Consider the following 20,864-nt stretch of genomic DNA (forward strand, 5'->3'; position numbering starts at 1 on the left):
CTCTCACCCGTATTTCATGTCTTTTCTATCCGTTGTTCACTGGCTCCTCTCTCCCTTGTTCACTGTCTTCTCTGTTCCTTGTCCTCTGGCTCCTCTCTCCCTTGTTCGCTGTCTCGTCCCTCCCTAGTTCACTGTCTTCTCTCTCCCTTGGTCGCTCTCTTCTCTGTCCCATGATCACTGCCTACTCTCTCCGTTGTTCACTGTCGCCTCTCTCCCTTGTTCGCTGTCTCCTCTCTCCCTTGTTTGCTGTCACCTTTCTCCCTAGTTCGCTGCCTCATCTCACCCTTGTTCCCTATCGCCTTTCTCCCATGTTCACTGTCGTCACTTTCCCTTGTTTGCTGTCTCCCCTCTCCCTTGTTTCCTGTCTTCTCTCTACCTTGTTCTCTGTCTCCTCCCTCCCTTGTTCACTGTTCTCTTACTCTTGTTTGCTGTCTCCTCTCTCCCTTGTTCCCTGTCTTCTCTCTCCCATGTTCGCTGTCTTCTCTCTCCCTTGTTCGCTGACTCCTCTATCTCTTGTTTGCTATCTCCTCCCTCCCTTGTTTGCTATCTCCTCTCTCCCTTCTATGCTGTCTCCTCTATCCCTTGTTTGCTATCTCCTCTCTCCCTTGCTCCCTGTCTTCGCTCTCCCTTGTTCACTGCCTTCTCTCTCCCTTGTTCGCTGAATTCCCTGTCCCATGATCACTGCCTCCTCTCTCATTATTTGCTGTCTTCTCTCTTCGTTGTTTACTGTCTCCTCTCTACCTTGTTCACTGTCGCCTCTCTACCTTGTTCTCTGTCTCCTCCCTCCCTTGTTCACTGTTCTCTTACTCTTTTTTGCTGTCTCCTCTCTTCCTTGTTCGCTGTCTTCTCTCTCCCATGTTCGCTGTCTTCTTTCACCCTTGTTCGCTGACTCCTCTAGCCCTTGTTTGCTACCTCCTATCTCCCTTGCTCACTGTCTTCGCTCTCCCTTGTTCACTGTCTTCTCTCTCCCTTGTTCGCTGTCTTCTCTGTCCCATGATCACTGCCTCATCTCTCATTATTCACTGTCTTCTCTCTCCATTGTTCTTCGTCTCCTCTCTCCCTTTTTAGCTGTCTGCTCTCTCCCTTTTTTGCTGTCTTCTCTCTCCCATGTTCAGGATCTGCTCTCTCCCTTGCTTACTGTCTCCTCTCTTCGATGTTCGCTGTTTTCTCTATCCCTTGTTCATTTTGCTTCTCTCTCTTGTTCTCTGTCTCCTCCCTCCCTTTTTCACTATCTTCTCTATCCCTTGTTCACTGTCTCCTCTCACCCGTATTTCATGTCTTTTCTATCCGTTGTTCACTGGCTCCTCTCTCCCTTGTTCACTGTCTTCTCTGTTCCTTGTCCTCTGGCTCCTCTCTCCCTTGTTCGCTGTCTCGTCCCTCCCTAGTTCACTGTCTTCTCTCTCCCTTGGTCGCTCTCTTCTCTGTCCCATGATCACTGCCTACTCTCTCCGTTGTTCACTGTCGCCTCTCTCCCTTGTTCGCTGTCTCCTCTCTCCCTTGTTTGCTGTCACCTTTCTCCCTAGTTCGCTGCCTCATCTCACCCTTGTTCCCTATCGCCTTTCTCCCATGTTCACTGTCGTCACTTTCCCTTGTTTGCTGTCTCCCCTCTCCCTTGTTTACTGTCTTCTCTCTCCTTTCTTCACTGTCTCCTCTCTCCCTTGTTCACTGTCTTCCCTCTCCCTTATTCTCTGGCTCCTTGCTCCCTTCTTCGCTGTCTCCTCTCTCCCTTGTTCACTGTCTCTTCTCTCCCTTATTCACTGTCTTCTCTTTCCCATGTTCGCTGGCTCCACTCTCCCTTTTTCACACTCTCTTCTTTCTGTTGTTCACTGTCTCCTCTCTCCCTTGTTCACTGTCTGCTCTCTCTGTTGTTCACTGTCTTCTCTCACCTTTGTTCACTGTCTTCTCTCTCCCTTGTTCACTTTCTCCTCAGTACTTTCTTTGTTGTCTCCTCCCTCCTGTGTTCGCTGTCTCCTTTGTCCCTTGTTCACTGTCTCTGTTCTCCCTTGTTCACTGTCTTCTCTTTCCCATGTTCGCTGGCTCCACTCTCCCTTGTTCGCTGTTTCCTCTCCGGCGTGTTCACTATCTCCTCTGTCCCTTGTTCACACTCTCCTCTCTCTGTTGTTCGCTGTCTCCTCTCTCCCTTGTTCACTTTCTTCTCAGTACTTTCTTCGCTGTCTCCTCCCTCCTGTGTTCGCTATCTCCTCTCTCCCTTGTTCAAGGTCTTCCCTCTCCCTTGTTCACTGTGTCCTCTATGCCATGTTCACTGTCTCCTTTCTCCCTTGTTTACTGTCTCTTCTCTCCCTTGTTCACTGTCTTCTCTTTCCCATGTTCGCTGGCTCCACTCTCCCTTGTTCGCTGTCTCCTCTCTCCCTTGTTCACTCTCTCCTCTCTCCCTTGTTCACTGTCTGCTCTCTCTGTTGCTCACTGTCTTCTCTCACCTTTGTTCACTGTCTTCTCTCTCCCTTGTTCATCGTCTCATATCTCCCTTTATCGCTGTCTCCTCATTCCCTTTTTCACTGTCTCCTCTCTCCCGTGTTCACTGTCTCCTATCTCCCTTGTTCACTCTCTTCTCTCTCCCTTGTTCACTGTCTCCTCTCTCCCTTGTTCACTCTCTTCTCTCTCCCTTGTTCACTGTCTTCTCTTTCCCTTCTTCACTGTCTCATCTCTCCCTTGTTCACTGTCTCTTCTCTCCTTTGTTTGCTGTCACCTTTCTCCCTCGTTCGCTGTCTCATCTCACCCTTGTTCGCTGTCTCCTTTCTCCCTTGTTCTCTGTCTTCTCTCTCCCTTGTTCACTCTCTCCTCTCTCCCTTCTTCACTGTCTTCGCACTCCCTTGATCACTATCTCATCTGTCCATTCTTCACTGTCTCCTCCCTCCTGTGTTCGCTATCTCATCTCTCCCTTGTTCACTGTGTCCTCTCTCCCTTTCTCGCTGTCTGCTCTCTCCCTTGTTTGCTGTCTTCTCTCTCCCTTGTTCGTTGACTCCTCTATCACCTGTTTGCTATCTCCTGTCTTCCTTGTTTGCTATCTTCTCTCTCTCTTCTACACTGTCTCCTCTCTCCCTTGTTTGCTATCTCCTCTCTCCCTTGTTTGCTAGCTCGTCTCTCCCTTCTACGCTGTCTTCTCTCTCCCTTGTTCACTTTCTCCTCTCTCCCTTGTTCACTGTCTTCCCTCTCCCTTATTCTATGGCTCCTTGCTCCCTTCTTCGCTGTCTCCTCTCTCCCTTTTTCACTGTCTCTTCTCTCCCTTGTTGGTGTCACCTTTCTCCCTAATTCGCTGTCTCCTTTCTCCCTTGTTCACTGTCTCTGTTCTCCCTTGTTCACTGTCTTCTCTTTCCCATGTTCGCTGGCTCCACTCTCCCTTGTTCGCTGTCTCCTCTCCAGCGTGTTCACTATCTCCTCTCTCCCTTGTTCACACTCTCCTCTCACTGTTGTTCGCTGTCTCCTCTCTCCCTTGTTCACTTTCTTCTCAGTACTTTCTTCGCTGTCTCCTCCCTCCTGTGTTCGCTATCTCCTCTCTCCCTTGTTCACGGTCTTCCCTCTCCCTTTCTTGCTGTCTGCTCTCTCCCTTGTTTGCTGTCTTCTATCTCCCTTGTTCGTTGAATCCTCTATCACCTGTATGCTATCTGCTCTCTCCCTTGTTTGCTATCTCCTATCTCCGTTGTTTGCTATCTCCTCTCTTCCTTTTACGCTGTCTTCTCTCTCCCTTGTTCACTCTCTTCTCTCTCCCTTGTTCACTGTCTCCTCTCTCCCTTGTTCACTCTCTTCTCTCTCCCTTGTTCGCTGTCTTCTCTCGCCAATGTTCGCTGTCTTCTCTCTCCCTTGTTCGTTGACTCCTCTATCACCTGTTTGCTATCTCCTCTATCCCTTTTTTTCTATCTCCTCCCTACCTTGTTTGTTATCTCCTCTCTCCCTTCTTTGCTGTCTCATCTATCCCTTGTTTGCTATCTCCTCTCTCCATTGCTCACTGTCTTCACTCTCTCTTGTTCACTGTCTGCTCTCTCAGTTGTTCGCTGTCTCCTCTCACCCTTGTTCACTTTCTTCTCAGTACTTTCTTCGCTATCTCCTCCCTCCTGTGTTCGCTATCTCCTCTCTCCCTTGTTCACGGTCTTCCCTCTCCCTTGTTCACTGTGTCCTCTATGCCATGTTCACTGTCTCCTTTCTCCATTGTTCACTGTCTCCGCTCTCCCTTGTGCGCTGTCTCCCCTCTCCCTTGTTTACTGTCTTTTCTCTCCCTTCTTCTCTTTCTCCTCTCTCCCTTGTTCACTGTCTTCCCTTTCCCTTATTCTCTGGCTCCTTGCTCCCTTCTTCACTGTCTCCTCTCTCCCTTGTTCACTGTCTCCTCTCTCCCTTTCTCGCTGTCTGCTCTCTCCCTTGTTTGCTGTCTTCTCTCTCCCTTGTTCGTTGACTCCTCTATCACCTGTTTGCTATCTCCTCTCTCCCTTATTTGCTATCTCCTCTCTCCCTTCTACGCTGTCTCCTCTCTCCCTTGTTTGCTATCTCATCTCTTCCTTCTACGCTGTCCTCTCTCTCCCTTGTTCACTCTCTTCTCTCTCCCTTGTTCACTGTCTTCTCTCACCAATGTTCGCTGTCTTCTCTCTCCCTTGTTTGTTGACTCCTCTATCACCTGTTTGCTATCTTCTCTATCCCTTGTTTTCTATCTCCTCCCTCCCTTGTTTTTTTATCTCCTCTCTCCCTTCATTGCTGTCTCATCTATCCCTTGTTTGCTATCTCCTCTCTCCCTTGCTCACTGTCTTCGCTCTCTCTTGTTCTCTGTCTGCTCTCTCCGTTGTTCGCTGTCTCCTCTCACCCTTGTTCACTTTCTCCTCAGTACTTTCTTCGCTGTCTCCTCCCTCCTGTGTTCGCTATCTCCTCTCTCCCATGTTCACGGTCTTCCCTCTCCCTTGTTCACGGTGTCCTCTATGCCATGTTCACTGTCTCCTTTCTCCATTGTTCACTGTCTCCACTCTCCCTTGTGCACTGTCTCCCCTCTCCCTTGTTTACTGTCTTCTCTCTCCCTTCTTCTCTTTCTCCTCTCTCCCTTGTTCACTGTCTTCCCTTTCCCTTATTCTCTGGCTCCTTGCTCCCTTCTTCACTGTCTCCTTTCTCCCTTCTTCACTGTCTCCTCTCTCCCTTTCTCGCTGTCTTCTCTCTCCCTTGTTCGTTAACCCTTCTATCGCCTGTTTGCGATCTCCTCTCTCCCTTGTTTGCTATCTCCTCTCTCCCTTCTACGCTGTCTTCTCTCTCCCTTGTTCACTCTCTTCTCTCTCCCTTGTTCACTGTCTCCTCTCTCCCTTGTTCACTCTCTTCTCTCTCCCTTGTTCGCTGTCTTCTCTCTCCCTTGTTCACTGACTCCTCTATCCCTTGTTTTCTATCTCCTCCCTCCCTTGTTTGTTATCTCCTCGCTCCCTTCTTTGCTGTCTCATCTATCCCTTGTTTGCTATCTCCTCTCTCCCTTGCTCACTGTCTTCGCTCTCTCTTGTTCACTGTCTTCTCTCTCCGTTGTTCGCTGTCTCCTCTCACCCTTGTTCACTTTCTCCTCAGTACTTTCTTCACTGTCTCCTCCCTCCTGTGTTCGCTATCTCCTCTCTCCCTTGTTCATGGTCTTCCCTCTCCCTTGTTCACTGTGTCCACTCTCCCATGTTCACTGTCTCCTTTCTCCATTGTTCACTGTCTCCGCTCTCCCTTGTGCGCTGTCTCCCCTCTCCCTTGTTTACTGTCTTCTCTCTCCTTTCTTCACTGTCTTCCCTCTCCCTTATTCTCTGGCTCCTTGCTCCCTTCTTCGCTGTCTCCTCTCTCCCTTGTTCACTATATCTTCTCTCTCTTGTTCTCTGTCTTCTCGTTCCCATGTTCGCTGACTCCACTCTCCCTTGTTCACTGTCTCCTCTCTCCCTTGTTCACACTCTCCTCTCTCTGTTGTTCACTGCCTCCTCTCTCCCTTGTTCACTTTTTCCTCAGTACTTCCTTCGCTGTCTCCTCCCTCCTGTGTTCTCTGTCTCCTTTCTCCCTTGTTCACTCTCTCCTCTCTCCCTTGTTCACTGTCTGCTCTCTTTGTTGCTCACTGTCTTCTCTCACCTTTGTTCACTGTCTTCTCTCTCCCTTGTTCATCGCCTCATATCTCCCTTTATTGCTGTCTCCTCATTCCCTTTTTCACTGTCTTCTCTCTACCTTGTTCGCTGTCTCCTTTCTCCCTTGTTCACCGTGTCCTCTCTCCCTTGTTTGCTGGCTCCTCGCTCCCTTGTTCACTGTCTCCTCTCTCCCATGTTCACTGTCTCCTTTCTCCCTTGTTCACTCTCTCCTCTCTCACTTGTTTGCTGTCTCCTCTATCCCTTGTTCTCTGTCTTCTCTCTCCCTTCTTCACTGTCTCATCTCTCCCTTGTTCACTGTCTCTTCTCTCCCTTGTTTGCTGTCACCTTTCTCCCTAGTTCGCTATCTCGTCTCACCCTTGTTCGCTGTCTCCTTTCTCCCATGTTCTCTGTCTTCTCTCTCCCTTGTTCACTCTCTCCTCTCTCCCTTCTTCACTGTCTTCGCACTCCCTTGTTCACTGTCTCATCTGTCCATTCTTCGCTGTCTCCTCCCTCCTGTGTTCGCTATCTGATCTCTCCCTTGTTCACTGTGTCCTCTCTCCCTTTCTCGCTGTCTGCTCTCTCCCTTGTTTGCTGTCTTCTCTCTCCCTTGTTCGTTGACACCTCTATCACCTGTTTGCTACCTCCTCTCTCCCTTGTTTGCTATCTCCGCTCTCCCTTGTTTGCTATCTCCTCTCTCCCTACTACGCTGTCTCCTCTCTCCCTTGTTTGCTATCTCCTCTCTCCCTACTACGCTGTCTCCTCTCTCCCTTGATTGCTATCTCCTCTCTCCCTTGTTTACTGTCTTTTCTCTCCCTTGTTCACTGTCTCTTGTCTCAGCTGTTTTTTGTCTTCTCTCTCCCTTCTTCGCTGTCTCATCCCTCCCTTGTTTATAGTCTCCTTTCTCCCTTGTTCACTGTCTTCTCTCTCCCTTGTTCACTGTCTTCGCTCTCCCTTGTTCTCTGTCTCCCCTCTCCCTTGTTCACTGTCTCCTTTTTCCATTGTTCATTTTCTCCTCTCTCCCTTGTTCACTGTCCTCTCTCTCCCTTGTTCACTGTCTCCGCACTCCCATGTTCACTGTCTCCTTTCTCCATTGTTCGCTTTCTCCTCTCTCCCTTGTTCACTGTCCGCTCTCTCCCTTGTTCACTGTCTCCTCTCTCCTGTGTTCACTGTCTCCTTTCTCCCTTGTTCACTGTCTTCTCTCTCCCTTGTTCACTGTCTTCGCTCTCCCTTGTTCTCTGTCTCCCCTCTCCCTTGTTCACTGTCTCCTTTCTCCATTGTTCATTTTCTCCTCTCTCCCTTGTTCACTGTCCTCTCTCTCCCTTGTTCACTGTCTCCGCACTCCCATGTTCACTGTCTCCTTTCTCCATTGTTCGCTTTCTCCTCTCTCCATTGTTCACTGTCCGCTCTCTCCCTTGTTCACTGTCTCCTCGCTCCTTTGTTCACTGTCTCCTTTCTCCCTTGTTCACTGTCTTATCTCTCCTTTGTCCAATGTCTCCGCTCTCCCTTGTTCACTGTCTCCGCTCTCCCTTGTTCACTGTCTCCCCTCTCCCGTGTTCACTGTCTCCTTTCTCCCTTGTTCACTCTCTCCTCTCTCCCTTGTTCACTGTCTCTTCTCTCCCTTGTTTGCTGTCACCTTTCTCCCTAGTTTGCTATCTCGTCTCACCCTTGTTCGCTGTCTCCTTTCTCCCATGTTCTCTGTCTTCTCTCTCCCTTGTTCACTCTCTCCTCTCTCCCTTCTTCACTGTCTTCGCACTCCCTTGTTCACTGTCTCATCTGTCCATTCTTCGCTGTCTCCTCCCTCCTGTGTTCGCTATCTGATCTCTCCCTTGTTCACTGTGTCCTCTCTCCCTTTCTCGCTGTCTGCTCTCTCCCTTGTTTGCTGTCTTCTCTCTCCCTTGTTCGTTGACACCTCTATCACCTGTTTGCTACCTCCTCTCTCCCTTGTTTGCTATCTCCTCTCTCCCTTGTTTGCTATCTCCTCTCTCCCTACTACACTGTCTCCTCTCTCCCTTGTTTGCTATCTCCTCTCTCCCTTCTACGCTGCCTCCTCTATCCCTTGATTGCTATCTCCTCTCTCCCTTGTTTACTGTCTTTTCTCTCCCTTGTTCACTGTCTCTTGTCTCGGCTGTTTTTTGTCTTCTCTCTCCCTTCTTCGCTGTCTCATCCCTCCCTTGTTTATAGTCTCCTTTCTCCCTTGTTCACTGTCTTCTCTCTCCCTTGTTCACTGTCTTCGCTCTCCCTTGTTCTCTGTCTCCCCTCTCCCTTGTTCACTGTCTCCTTTCTCCATTGTTCATTTTCTCCTCTCTCCCTTGTTCACTGTCCTCTCTCTCCCTTGTTCACTGTCTCCGCACTCCCATGTTCACTGTCTCCTTTCTCCATTGTTCGCTTTCTCCTCTCTCCCTTGTTCACTGTCCGCTCTCTCCCTTGTTCACTGTCTCCTCTCTCCTTTGTTCACTGTCTCCTTTCTCCCTTGTTCACTCTCTCCTCTCTCCCTTGTTCGCTGTCTTCTCTCTTCTTTGTTCACTGTCTTCGCTCTCCCTTGTTCACTGTCTCCTCTCTCCCTTTATCTCTGGTTCCTCGCTCCCTTGTTCACTCTCTCCTCTCTCCATTGTTCACTGTATTTCTCTCCGTTTTCCACTGTCTCTTCTCTCCCTTCTTTGCTGTCACCTTTCTCCCTAGTTCGCTGTCTTGTCTCACCCTTGCTCCCTGTCGCCTTTCTCCCTTGTTCACTGTCTTCTCTTTCTCATGTTCGCTGGCTCCTCCTCTCCCTTGTTCGCTGTCTAATCTCTCCCTTGTGCACTATCTCCCCTCTCCCTACTTCACTGTCTTCTCTCTCCATTGTTCACTGTCTCCTTTCTCCTTTGTTCACTGTCTTCACTCTCTCTTGTTCACTGTCTTCTCTCTCCGTTGTTCGCTGTCTCCTCTCACCCTTGTTCACTTTCTCCTCAGTACTTCTTCACTGTCTCCTCCCTCCTGTGTTCGCTATCTCCTCTCTCCCTTGTTCATGGTCTTCCCTCTCCCTTGTTCACTGTGTCCACTCTCCCATGTTCACTGTCTCCTTTCTCCATTGTTCACTGTCTCCGCTCTCCCTTGTGCGCTGTCTCCCCTCTCCCTTGTTTACTGTCTTCTCTCTCCTTTCTTCACTGTCTTCCCTCTCCCTTATTCTCTGGCTCCTTGCTCCCTTCTTCGCTGTCTCCTCTCTCCCTTGTTCACTGTCTCTTCTCTCTCTTGTTCTCTGTCTTCTCTTTCCCATGTTCGCTGGCTCCACTCTCCCTTGTTCACTGTCTCCTCTCTCCCTTGTTCACACTCTCCTCTCTCTGTTGTTCACTGCCTCCTCTCTCCCTTGTTCACTTTCTCCTCTCTCCCTTGTTCACTGTCTTCTCTCTTCTTTGTTCACTGTCTTCGCTCTCCCTTGTTCACTGTCTCCTCTCTCCCTTTATCTCTGGTTCCTCGCTCCCTTGTTCACTCTCTCCTCTCTCCATTGTTCACTGTATTTCTCTCCGTTTTCCACTGTCTCTTCTCTCCCTTGTTTGCTGTCACCTTTCTCCCTAGTTCGCTGTCTTGTCTCACCCTTGCTCCCTGTCGCCTTTCTCCCTTGTTCACTGTCTTCTCTTTCTCATGTTCGCTGGCTCCTCCTCTCCCTTGTTCGCTGTCTAATCTCTCCCTTGTGCACTATCTCCCCTCTCCCTACTTCACTGTCTTCTCTCTCCATTGTTCACTGTCTCCTCTCTCCCTTGTTCACTGTCTCCTTTCTCCGTTGTTCACTGTCTTCTCTCTCTCTTGTTCACTGTCTCCTATCTCTGTTGTTCACTCTCTCCTCGCTCCCTTGTTCACTGTGTTTCTCTTCCTTGTTCACTTTCTCCTCTCTCCCATTTTCACTGTCTTCTCTCTCCCTTGTTCACTGTCTACTTTCTCCCTTGTTCACTATCTCCTCTCTCCCTTCTTGCCTGTCTCCTCTTTACCTTAATCGCTGGCTTCTCGCTCCCTTGTTCGCTGTCTCCTCTCTCCCCTGTTTGCTGTCTCCTCCCTCCCTTGTTCATTGTTTTCTCTCTCCCTTGTTCACTGTCTTCGCTCTCCCTTGTTCACTCTCTCCTCTCACCCTTTATCGCTGGTTCCTCGCTCCCTTGTACAATGTCCCCTCTCTCTCATGTTCACTGTCTCCTCTCTCCCTCTTGTTCACTGTCTCCTCGCTGCCTTGTTCACTGTCTCCTCTCTCCCTTGTTCTCTGTGTTCTCTCTCCCTTGTTCACTGTCTCCTTTCTCCCTTGTTCGCTGTCTTCCCTCTCTCTTTTTCTCTGGCTTCTCGCTCCCTTGTTTGCTGTCACCTTGCTCCCTAGTTCGCTGTCTCGTCTCACCTTTGTTCGCTGTTTCATTTCTCCCTTGTTCTCTGTCTTCTCTCTCCCTTGTTCACTGTCTCCACTCTCCCTTGTTCACTGTCTTCTCTTTAATTTGTTCACTGTCTCCTCTCTATCTTGTTCACTGTCTCCTCTCTCCTTTGTTCACTGTCTCCTCTCTCCCTTGTTCGCTGTCTCCGGTCTCCCTTGATCACTGTCTCCTCTCTCCCTTGTTCACTGTCTCCTCTCTCGCTTCTTCACTGTCTTCACTCTCCCTTGTTCACTCTCCCCCTCTACCTTGTTCTCTGAATTCACTCTCCCTTCTTCACTGTCTCCCCCCTCCCTTGTTCACTGTCTTCCCTTTCCCTTGTTCTCGGGCTCCTCGCCCCCTTGTTCACTGTTTCCTCTCTCTCTTGTTCACTGTCTCCTCTCTCGCTTGTTCTCTGTCTTCTCTCTCTCTTGTTCACTGTCTTCTCTCTCCCTTTTCAACTGTTTCCTCTCTCCCTTGTTCACTGTCTTCTTTCTTGTTGTTCATTGGCTCCTTTCTCCAATGTTTATTCTCTCCTCTCTCCGGTGTTCGATATTTTCTCTGTCCCTTGATCACTGTTTCTCTCTGTTGTTTTCTGTCTTCTCTTTCCCTTGTTCACTGTCTCCTCTCTCCCTTGTTCACTGTTTTCTCTCTCCCTTGTTTACTGTCTTCTCTCTCCCTTGTTCACTGAGTCCTCTCTCCCTTGTTCACTGTCTCCTCTCTCGCTTATTCTCTGTCTTCTCTCTCTATTGTTCACTGTCTTCTCTCTCCCTTTTCAACTGTTTCCTCTCTCCTTTGTTCACTGTCTTATTTCTTGTTGTTCACTGGCTCCTCACTCCCTTGTTTACTGTCTCCTCTCTCCGGTGTTTGCTGTCTTCTCTCTACCTTGTTCATTGTGTTTCACTCCGTTGATCCCTGTCTCCTCTCTCCCTTGTTCACTTCTTCTGTCTCCCATCTTCACTGTCTCCTCTCTCTCTTTTTCACTGTCTCCTCTCTCGCTTCTTCACTGTCTTTGCTCTCCCTTGTTCACTTTCTTCTCTGTCCTTTCTTCACTGTCTCCTCCCTCCCTTGTTTGCTATCTCATCTCTCCCTTGTTCTCTGTCTTCTCTCTCCCTTCTTCACTGTCTCCTCTCTTCCTTGTTCACTCTCTCCCCTCTCCCTTGTTCACTGCGTTTCTCTCCGTTGTTCACTGTCTCCTCTCTCCCTTTTTAACTGTCTCCTCTCTCCCTTGTTCACTGTCTTCCCTTTCCCTTGTTCTCTGGCTCCTCGCTTCCTGTTCACTCTCTTCTCTCTCCCTTGTTCACTGTCTCTTCTCACACTTGTTCACTGTCTCCTCTATCTGTTGTTCGCTGTCTCCTCCCTCCCTTGTTCGCTGTCTCCTTTCTCCCTTGTTCATTGTCTCCGTTCTCCCTTGTTCACTGTCTTCTCTTTCCCATTTTCGCTGGCTCCTCTCTACCTTATTCACTCTATTCTCTCTCCCTTGTTCACTGTTTCCTCTCTCCCTTGTTCGCTGTCTCCTCTCTCCCTTGTTCACTGTCTCATCTCTCCCTTGTTCACTATCTCCTCTCTCGCTTCTTCACTGTCTTTGCTCTCCCTTGTTCAATTTCTCCTCTGTCCTTTCTTCGCTCTCTACTCCCTACCGTGTTTGCTATCTCATCTCTCCCTTGTTCACTGTCTCCTCTCTCCTTTCTACGTTGTCTCCTCTATACCTTGTTTGCTATCTCCTCTTTCCCTTGCTCACTGTCTCCTCTCTACCTTGTTCTCTGTCATCCCTCTCTCCCTTGTTCACTGTCTTCTCTTTCCCTTGTTCACTGTCTCCTCTGTCCCTAATTCACTGTCTCCTTTCTCCCTTGTTTACGGTCTCCTCTCTACCTTGTTCACTGTCTTCTCTCTCCCTTGATAGCTTGCTTATCGCTCCCTTTTTCGCTGTCTCCTCCTCCCTTGTTCACTATCTCCTCTCTCCCATCTTCACTGTCTCATCTCTCCCTTTTTCACTGTCTTCCCTCTCCCTTGTTCACTGTCACCTCCCTCCCTTGTTCACTGTCTCCACTCTCCCATGTTCACTGTCTTCTATCTCCCCTCTTCACTGTCTTCTCTTTCCCTTGTTCACTCTCTTCTCTGTCCCTAGTTCACTGTCTTCGCTCTCCCTTGTTCGCTGTCACCTCTCTCCCTTTATCGCTGGGTCCTCGCTACCTTGTTCACTGTCTCCTCTCTCCCTTCTTCACTGTCTCCTCTCACCCTTGTTTACTGTCGCCTCTCTCCCTTGTTCACTGGTTCCTCTCTCCCTTGTTCACTGTCTTCCCCCTCCCTTGTTCACTGTCTCCACTCTCCCTTGTTCACTGTCTCCACTCTCCCTAGTTCACTGCCTTCTATCTCCCCTATTCACTCTCTCCTCTCTCCCTTGTTCACCCTCTCCGCTCTCTCTAGTTCGTTGTCTCCTCTCTCCCTTGTTTGCTGTCTCCTCTCTCCCTTGTCCACTCTCTTCTCTCTCCCTTTATCGCTGGTTCCTCGCTCCCTTGTTCACTGTCTGCTCTCTCCCTTGTTCACTGTCTTCTCTTTCCCATTTTCGCTGGCTCCTCTCTCCCTTTGTCACTCTCTTTTCTCTCCATTGTTCACTGTCTCCTCTCTCCCTTGTTCACTGTCTTCTCTCTACCCTGTTCGCTGTCTCCTCCCTCCCTTCTACGGTCTCTCCTCTATCCCTTGTTTGCTCTCTCCTCTCTCCCTTGCTCACTGTCTTCGCTCTCCCTTGTTCACTGTCTTCTCTCTCACCTGTTTGCTGTCTCCTCTCTCCCTTCTACGCTGTCGCCTCTATCCCTTGCTTGCTATCCCCTCTCTCCCTTGCTCACTGTCTTCGCTCTACCTTGTTCACTGTCTTCTCTCTCCCTTTTTCGCTGTCTCCTCTCTCCCTTGTTCACTGTCTTCTCTCTCATCTGTTCACTGTCTCCTCTCTCCCTTCTACGCTGTCTCCTCTATCCCTTGTTTGCTATCTCTTCACTCCCTTGTTCACTCTCTCCTCTCTCTCTCCTTCACTGTCTTCGCTCTCCCCTGTTCACTTTCTCCTCTGTCCATTCTTTGCTGTCTCCTCCCTCCCTTGTTCGCTATCTCATATCTCTCTTGTTCACTGTCTCCTCTCTACCTTGTTCTCTGTCTTCTCTCGACCTTGTTCATTGTCTCCTCTCTCCCTTGTTCCCTGTCTTCTCTCTCCCTTGTTTGCTGTCTTCTCTCTCCCTAGTTTACTGTCTCCTCTCTCCTGTGTTCAATGTTTTCTCTGTCCCTTGATCACTGTTTCTCTCGCTTGTTCACTGTCTCATCTCTCCCTTTTTTGCTGTCTGCTGTCTCCTTTGTTTTGCTATCTTCTCTCTCCCATGTTCACTGCCTCCTCTCTCGTTGTTCACTGTCTCCTCTCTCCATTGTTTATTCTCTCCTCTCTCCGGTGTTCGCTGTTTTCTCTGTCCCTTGTTCACTGTGTTTCTCTTCGTTGATTACTGTCTCCTCTCTCTGTTTTTCACTATCTCTCTCTCCCTTGTTCACTGTCTCCTCTCACCTGTGTTCACTGTCTTTTCTCTCCATTGTTCGCTATCTCCTCTTTCCCTTGTTCACTCTCTTCTCTCTCTCGTTCACTGTCCCCTCTCTCCCTTGTTCACTGTCTTCTCTCTTTCTTGTTCACTATCTTCTCTTTCCCTTGTTCGCTGGCTCCTCTCTCCCTTGTTCCCTGTCATCTCTCTCCCTTGTTCACTGACTCCTCTCTCCCTTGTTCACTCTCTTCTCTCTCCCTTGTTCTCTGTCTCCTCTCTCCCTTGTTCACTGTCTACTCTCTCCCTAGTTTACTGTCTCCTCTCTCCTGTGTTCAATGTTTTCTCTGTCCCTTGATCACTGTTTCTCTCTCTTGTTCACTGTCTCATCTCTCCCTTTTTCGCTGTCTGCTCTCTCCTTTGTTTGCTGTCTTCTCTCTCCCATGTTCACTGCCTCCTCTCTCGTTGTTCACTGTCTCCTCTCTCCCTAGTTTACTGTCTACTCTCTCCTGTGTTTGATGTTTTTTCTGTCCCTTGATCACTGTTTCTCTCTGTTGTTTACTGTCTCCTCTCTCCCTTTTTCACTATCTTCTCTCTCCCTTGTTCGCTGACTCATCTATCCCTTGTTTGCTATCTCCTCTCTCCCTTGTTTGCTATCTCCTCTCTCCCTTCTAGGCTGTCTCCTCTATCCCTTGCTGGCTATCTCCTCTCTCCCTTGCTTACTGTCTTCACTTTCCCTTGTTTGCTGCCTTCTCTGTCCCATGAACACTGTCGCCTCTCTCTGTTGTTCACTGTCTTCTCTCTCCCTAGTTTACTGTCTCCTCTCTCCTGTGCTCAATGTTTTCTCTCTGTTGTTTACTATCTTCTCTCTCCCTTGTGCACTGTCTCCTCTCACCCGTGTTCACTGTGTTTTCTCTCCATGGTTCGCTGGCTCCTCTCTCCCTTGTTCACTCTCTTCTCTTTCCCTTGTTCGCTGTCTCCTTTCTCCCTTGTTCACTGTCTCCTCTCTACCTTAATCGCTGGCTCCTCCCTCCCTTGTTCACTGTCTTTGCTCTCCCTTGTTCACTGTCTTCTCTCTCCCTTTATCTCTGGTTCCTCGCTCCCTTGTTCACTGTCTCCTCTCTCTGTTGTTCACTGTCTTCTCTCTCCCTAGTTTACTGTCTCCTCTCTCCTGTGCTCAATGTTTTCTCTGTCCCTTGATCACTGTTTCTCTCTGTTGTTCACTGTCTCATCTCTCCCTTTTTCGCTGTCTGCTCTCTCCTTTGTTTGCTGTCTTCTCTCTCCCATGTAAACTGCCTCCTCTCTCGTTGTTCACTGTCTCTTCTCTCCCTTGTTTACTGTCTCCTCTCTCCTGTGTTTGATGTTTTCTCTGTCCCTTGATCACTGTTTCTCTCTGTTGTTTACTGTCTCCTCTCTCCCTTTTTCACTATCTCCTCTCTCCCTTGTTCACTGTCTCCTCTCTCCCTTGTTCACTGTCTCCTCTCTCCCTTGTTTACTGTCTTATCTCTCCCTTGTTCACTGTCTCCTCTCACCCGTGTTCACTCTCTTCTCTTTCCCTTGTTCACTGTCCGCTCTTTCCCTTGTTCACTGTCGCCTCTCTACCTTAATCGCTGGCTCCTCGCTCCCTTGTTCGCTGTCTCCGCCCTCCCCTGTTCACTGTCTCCTCCCTCCCTTGTTCACTTTCTTTGCTCTCCCTTGTTCACTGTCTTCTCTCTCCCTTTATCGCTGGTTCCTCTCTCCCTTGTTCACTGTCTCCTCTCTCCTTTGTTCACTGTTTCCTCTCTCCCTTTATTGCTGGCTCCTCGTTTCCTTGTCCACTGTCTCCTTTCTCCCTTGATCACTGTCTCCTCTCTCCTTTGTTTACTGTCTCCTCTCTCCCTTGTTCACTGTCTCCTCTCTCCCTTGTTCACTGTCTCCTCTCTCCCTTGTTCACTGTCTCCTCTCTCCCATGTTCACTGTCTCCTCTCTCCCTTGTTCACTGTCTCCTCTCTCCCTTCTTCACTGTCTTCGCTCTCCCTTGTTCACTTTCTCCTCTGTCCTTTCTTCGCTGTCTCCTCCCTCCAGTGTTCGCTGTCTCCTCTCTCCCTTGTTCACTATCTTCCCTCTCCCTTATTCTCTGGCTCCTTGCTCCCTTGTACGCTGTCTCGTCTCACCCTTGTTCGCTGTCTCCTTTCTCCCTTGTTCATTGTCTCCTCTCTCCCTTGTTCACTGTCTTCTCTCTCCCTTGTTTACTGTCTTCTCTCTCCCTTGTTCGCTGACTCCTCTATCCCTTGTTTGCTATCTCCTCTCTCCCTTATACGCTGTCTACTCTATCCCTTGTTTGCTATCTCCTCTCTCCCTTGCTCACTGTCTTCTCTTTACCTTGTTCACTGTCTTCGCTCTCCCTTGTTCACTGTTTTTCTTTCCCTTGTTCGCTGGCTCCTCTCTCCCTTGTTCCCTGTCTTCTCTCTCCCTTGTTCACTGTCTCCTCTCTCCCTTGTTCACTGTCTTTTCTCTCCCTTGTTCACTGTCTTTTCTCTCCCTTGTTTGCTGTCTTCTCTCTCCCTTGTTCACTGACTCCTCTATCCCCTGTTTGCTATCTTCTGTCTCCCTTGTTTGCTATCTCCTCTCTCCCTTGCTCACTGTCTTCTCTTTACCTTGTTCACTGTCTCCTCTCTCCCTTGTTCACTGTCTTCTTTGTCGCTTGTCCTCTGGCTCCTCTCTCCCTTTTTCACTGTCTTCTCTCTCCCTTGTTCACCATCTATCTCTCCGTTGTTCGCTGTCTCCTCCCTCCCTTGTTCACTGTCTTCTGTTTCCCTTGTTCGCTATCTTCTCTCTCCCTAGTTTACTGTCTCCTCTCTCCTGTGTTCAATGTTTTCTCTGTCCCTTGATCACTGTTTCTCTCTCTTGTTCACTGTCTCATCTCTCCCTTTTTTGCTGTCTGCTGTCTCCTTTGTTTGCTGTCTTCTCTCTCCCATGTTCACTGCCTCCTCTCTCATTGTTCACTGTCTCCTCTCTCCATTGTTTATTCTCTCCTCTCTCCGGTGTTCGCTATTTTCTCTATCCCTTGTTCACTGTGTTTCTCTTCGTTGTTTTCTGTCTCCTCTCTCTGTTTTTCACTATCTTCTCTCTCCCTTGTTCACTGTCACCTCTCACCTGTGTTCACTGTCTTTTCTCTCCATTGTTCGCTATCTCCTCTTTCCCTTGTTCACTCTCTTCTCTCTCTCGTTCACTGTCCCCTCTCTCCCTTGTTCACTGTCTCCTCTCTCCCTTGTTCACTGTCTTCTCTCTCCCATGTTCACTGCCTCCTCTCTCGTTGTTCACTGTCTCCTCTCTACCCTGTTTACTGTCTCCTCTCTCCTGTGTTCGATATTTTCTCTGTCCCTTGATCACTGTTTCTCTCTGTTGTTTTCTGTCTCCTCTCTCCCTTTTTCACTATCTTCTCTCTCCCTTGTTCACTGTCTCCTCTCTCCCTTGTTCACTGTTTTCTCTCGCCCTTGTTTACTGTCTTCTCTCTCCCTTGTTCACTGACTCCTCTCTCCCTTGTTCACTGTCTCCTCTCACCCATGTTCACTGTGTTTTCTCTCCATTGTTCACTGGCTCCTCTCTCCCTTGTTCAGTGTCTTCTCTGTCCCTTGTCCTTTGCCTCCTCTCTCCCTTGTTCACTGTCTTCTCGCTCCTTTGTACACTGTCTATCTCTCTGTTGTTCGCTGTGTCCTCCCTCCCTTGTTCACTGTCTTCTCTTTCCCTTGTTTACTGCCCCCTCTCTCCCTTGTTCACTGACTCCTCTCTACCTTATTCGCTGGCTCCTCGCTCCATTTTTCGCTGTCTCCTCCCTCCCCTGTTCGCTGTCTCCGCCCTCCCTTGTTCACTGTCTTCTCTCTTCCTTGTTCACTGTCTTTGCTCTCCCTTGTTCACTGTCCCCTCTCTCCCTTTATCTCTGGTTCCTCACTCCCTTGTTCACTGTCTCCTCTCTCCCTTGTTTACTGTCTCCTCTCTCCCGTGTTCACTGTCTCCTCTCTCTGTTGTTCACTGTCTCCTCTCTCCCTTGTTCACTGTCTCCTCTCTCTGTTGTTCACTGTCTCCTCTCTCCCGTGTTCACTGTCTCCTCTCTCTGTTGTTCACTGTCTCCTCTCTCCCTTCTTCACTGTCTTCGCTCTCCCTTGTTCACTGTCTTCCCTCTCCCTTATTCTCTGGCTTCTTGCTCCCTTGTTCACTGTCTCTTCTCTGCCTTGTTTGCTCTCACCTTTCTCCCATTTTCACTGTCTCGTCTCACTCTTGTTCGCTGTGGCTGTCCTCCCTTGTTCACAGTCTTCTCTTTCCAATGTTCACTGTCTCCTCTCTCCCTTGTTCACTGTCTTTTCTCTCCCTTGTTCACTGTCTCCTCTCTTGCCTGTTCGCTGTCTCCTCTCTCCTTTTATCGCTGGTTCCTCACTCCCTTATTCACTGTCTCCTCTCTCCCTTGTTCACTGTCTCCTCTCTCCCTTGTTCACTGTCTCCTCTCTCCCTTTATCGATGGCTCCTCATTCCCTCGTTCACTGCCTTCTCTCTACCTTGTTCGCTGTCTCCTTTCTCCCTTGTTCACTGTCTCCTCCCACCCTTGTTCACTGTCTCCTCTCCACCTTGTTCTCTGTCTTCTCTCTCCCTTCTTCTCTGTCTTCTCTCTCCCTTGTTCACTGTCTCCTCTATCCCTTGTTTGCTGTCTCCGTTCTCCCTTGTTCACTGTCTTCTCTTTCCCATGTTTATTGGCTTCTCTCTCCCTTGTTCGCTGTCTCCGTTCTCCCTTGTTCACTGTCTTCTCTTTCACATGTTCGCTGGCTTCTCTCTCCCTTGTTCGCTATCTCCTCTCTCTCTTGCTCACTCTCTTCACTCTCCCTTGTTCACTGTCTTCTCTCTCCCATGTTCACTGCCTCCTTTCACGTTGTTCACTGTCTCCTCTCTCCCTAGTTTACTGTCTCCTCTCTCCGGTGTTCACTGTTTTCTCTGTCCCTTGTTCACTGTGTTTCTCTCCGTTGTTCACTGTCTCCTCTCTCCCTTTTTCACTGTCTCCTCTCTCCCTTTTTTGCTGTCTGCTCTCTCCCTTGTTTGCTGTCTTCTCTCTCCGGTGTTCACTGTTTTCTCTGTCCCTTGATCTCTGTCTATCTGTCCGTTGTTCACTGTCTCCTCTCACCCGTGTTCACTGTCTTTTCTCTCCGTTTTTCGCTGGCTCCTCGCTCCCTTGTTCGCTGTCTCCTCGCTCCCTTGTTCACTGTCTCCTCCCTCCCTTGTTCATTGTCTTCTCTCTCCCTTGTTCACTGTCTTCGCTCTGCCTTGTTCACTTTCTCCTCTGTCCTTTCTTCGCTGTCTCCTCCCTCCTGTGTTCGCTATCTCCTCGCTCCCTTGTTCACTGTCTCCTCCCTCCCTTGTTCATTGTCTTCTCTCTCCCTTGTTCACTGTCTTCGCTCTGCCTTGTTCACTTTCTCCTCTGTCCTTTCTTCGCTGTCTCCTCCCTCCTGTGTTCACTGTCTCCTCTCTCCCTTTTTCACTGTCTCCTCTCTCCCTTTTTCGCTGTCTGCTCTCTCCCTTGTTTGCTGTCTTCTCTCTCCGGTGTTCACTGTTTTCTCTGTCCCTTGATCTCTGTCTATCTGTCCGTTGTTCACTGTCTCCTCTCACCTGTGTTCACTGTCTTTTCTCTCCGTTTTTCGCTGGCTCCTCTCTCCCTTGTTCGCTATCTCCTCTCTCCCTTGTTCACTGTCTCCACTCTACCTTAATCGTTGGCTCCTCGCTCCCTTGTTCACTGTCTCCTCTCTTCCCTGTTCACTGTCTCCTCCCTCCCTTGTTCGCTGTCTCCTCGCTCCCTTGTTCACTGTCTCCTCCCTCCCTTGTTCATTGTCTTCTCTCTCCCTTGTTCACTGTCTTCGCTCTGCCTTGTTCACTTTCTCCTCTGTCCTTTCTTCGCTGTCTCCTCCCTCCTGTGTTCGCTTTCTCCTCTCTTCCTTGTTCACTGTCTCTGTTCTCCCTTGTTCACTGTCTTCTCTTTCCCATGTTCGCTGGCTTCTCTCTCCCTTGTTCGCTGTCTCGTCTCTCCCTTGTTCGCTGTCTCGTCTCTCCCTTGTTCACTGTCTCCTCTCTCCCTTGTTCATTGTCTCCTGTCTCCCTTCTTCACTGTCTCCTCTCTCCCTTGTTCACTGTCTCCTCGCTCCCTTGTTCACTGTCTCCTCCCTCCTGTGTTCACTGTCTCCTCTCTCTGTTGTGAGCTCCTTCTCATATTTCATTTTACCTCAATCTCTCTCAGAGTTTGTCCGTGTCTCCCTCTCTGCCTGTTGCGCTCCTCCCTTCCTCTCCCTCTGGTCCCCCCTGCCCTGCCTCTGTGCCCTGACCCAGTATGGCTGATGGCTCTGACACAATGCCTTCCTTTCTCAGGTCCGCTCCAGTGCCATTGCCCAGGATGCTGACCAGAATTATGACTATGCCAGTAACAGTGTCATTCTGCACTTGGACGCGGGGGATGAGGTTTACATCAAACTGGACGGCGGTAAAGCTCATGGGGGCAACTACAACAAGTACAGCACGTTTTCGGGATTTATCATCTACACGGACTGAGGATGCAGCCCCCTCCCTTGCCTCCCTCCCCCAGAGCAGGAACCACTCCGATTCACAGTACCGTCTGGCTGGAAGGCGAGCAGCAGCTGGGATGAGGCAGCGGTTCCCAGCCCCTCACCGGCACAGTAACAGCTCCGGCAGCCTGGACAGTCTGAGCTCTCTCTCTTTCAGTCTCTTACAGACATTTCTCTGATCAGTTGGTTGCTGTTTGAGGCGGGGCAGCCGGAGTTGCTGTGCCCAGCTGGCATTTTATTGGCAAGTCTTCTTTTTGCAGTGATGTTGGATTTGGATCATTTTCAGCTCTGTACTTACTGCCACTTTCACTCTCACACAGAAACCATCTCATTGGGAGGACTTTCGTTTTA

The 20,864-nt window shown here is 49.6% G+C and overlaps 1 protein-coding gene across 1 annotated transcript in view; it reads left to right on the forward strand.

The window, feature by feature from the left end:
* The window catches only part of LOC132830848 (C1q-related factor), a 127,376-nt gene extending 106,877 nt beyond the window's left edge, over positions 1–20,499 (forward strand). The window contains exon 2 of the mRNA XM_060848729.1: positions 20,320–20,499. Within this exon, the coding sequence (XP_060704712.1) occupies positions 20,320–20,499 (180 nt within the window). The remainder of the gene's footprint in view (positions 1–20,319) is intronic.
* Positions 20,500–20,864: the final 365 nt, after the last annotated feature.

Source organism: Hemiscyllium ocellatum, chromosome 32, assembly GCF_020745735.1.
Source record: "Hemiscyllium ocellatum isolate sHemOce1 chromosome 32, sHemOce1.pat.X.cur, whole genome shotgun sequence".
In the NCBI taxonomy this organism is placed as follows: domain Eukaryota; kingdom Metazoa; phylum Chordata; class Chondrichthyes; order Orectolobiformes; family Hemiscylliidae; genus Hemiscyllium; species Hemiscyllium ocellatum.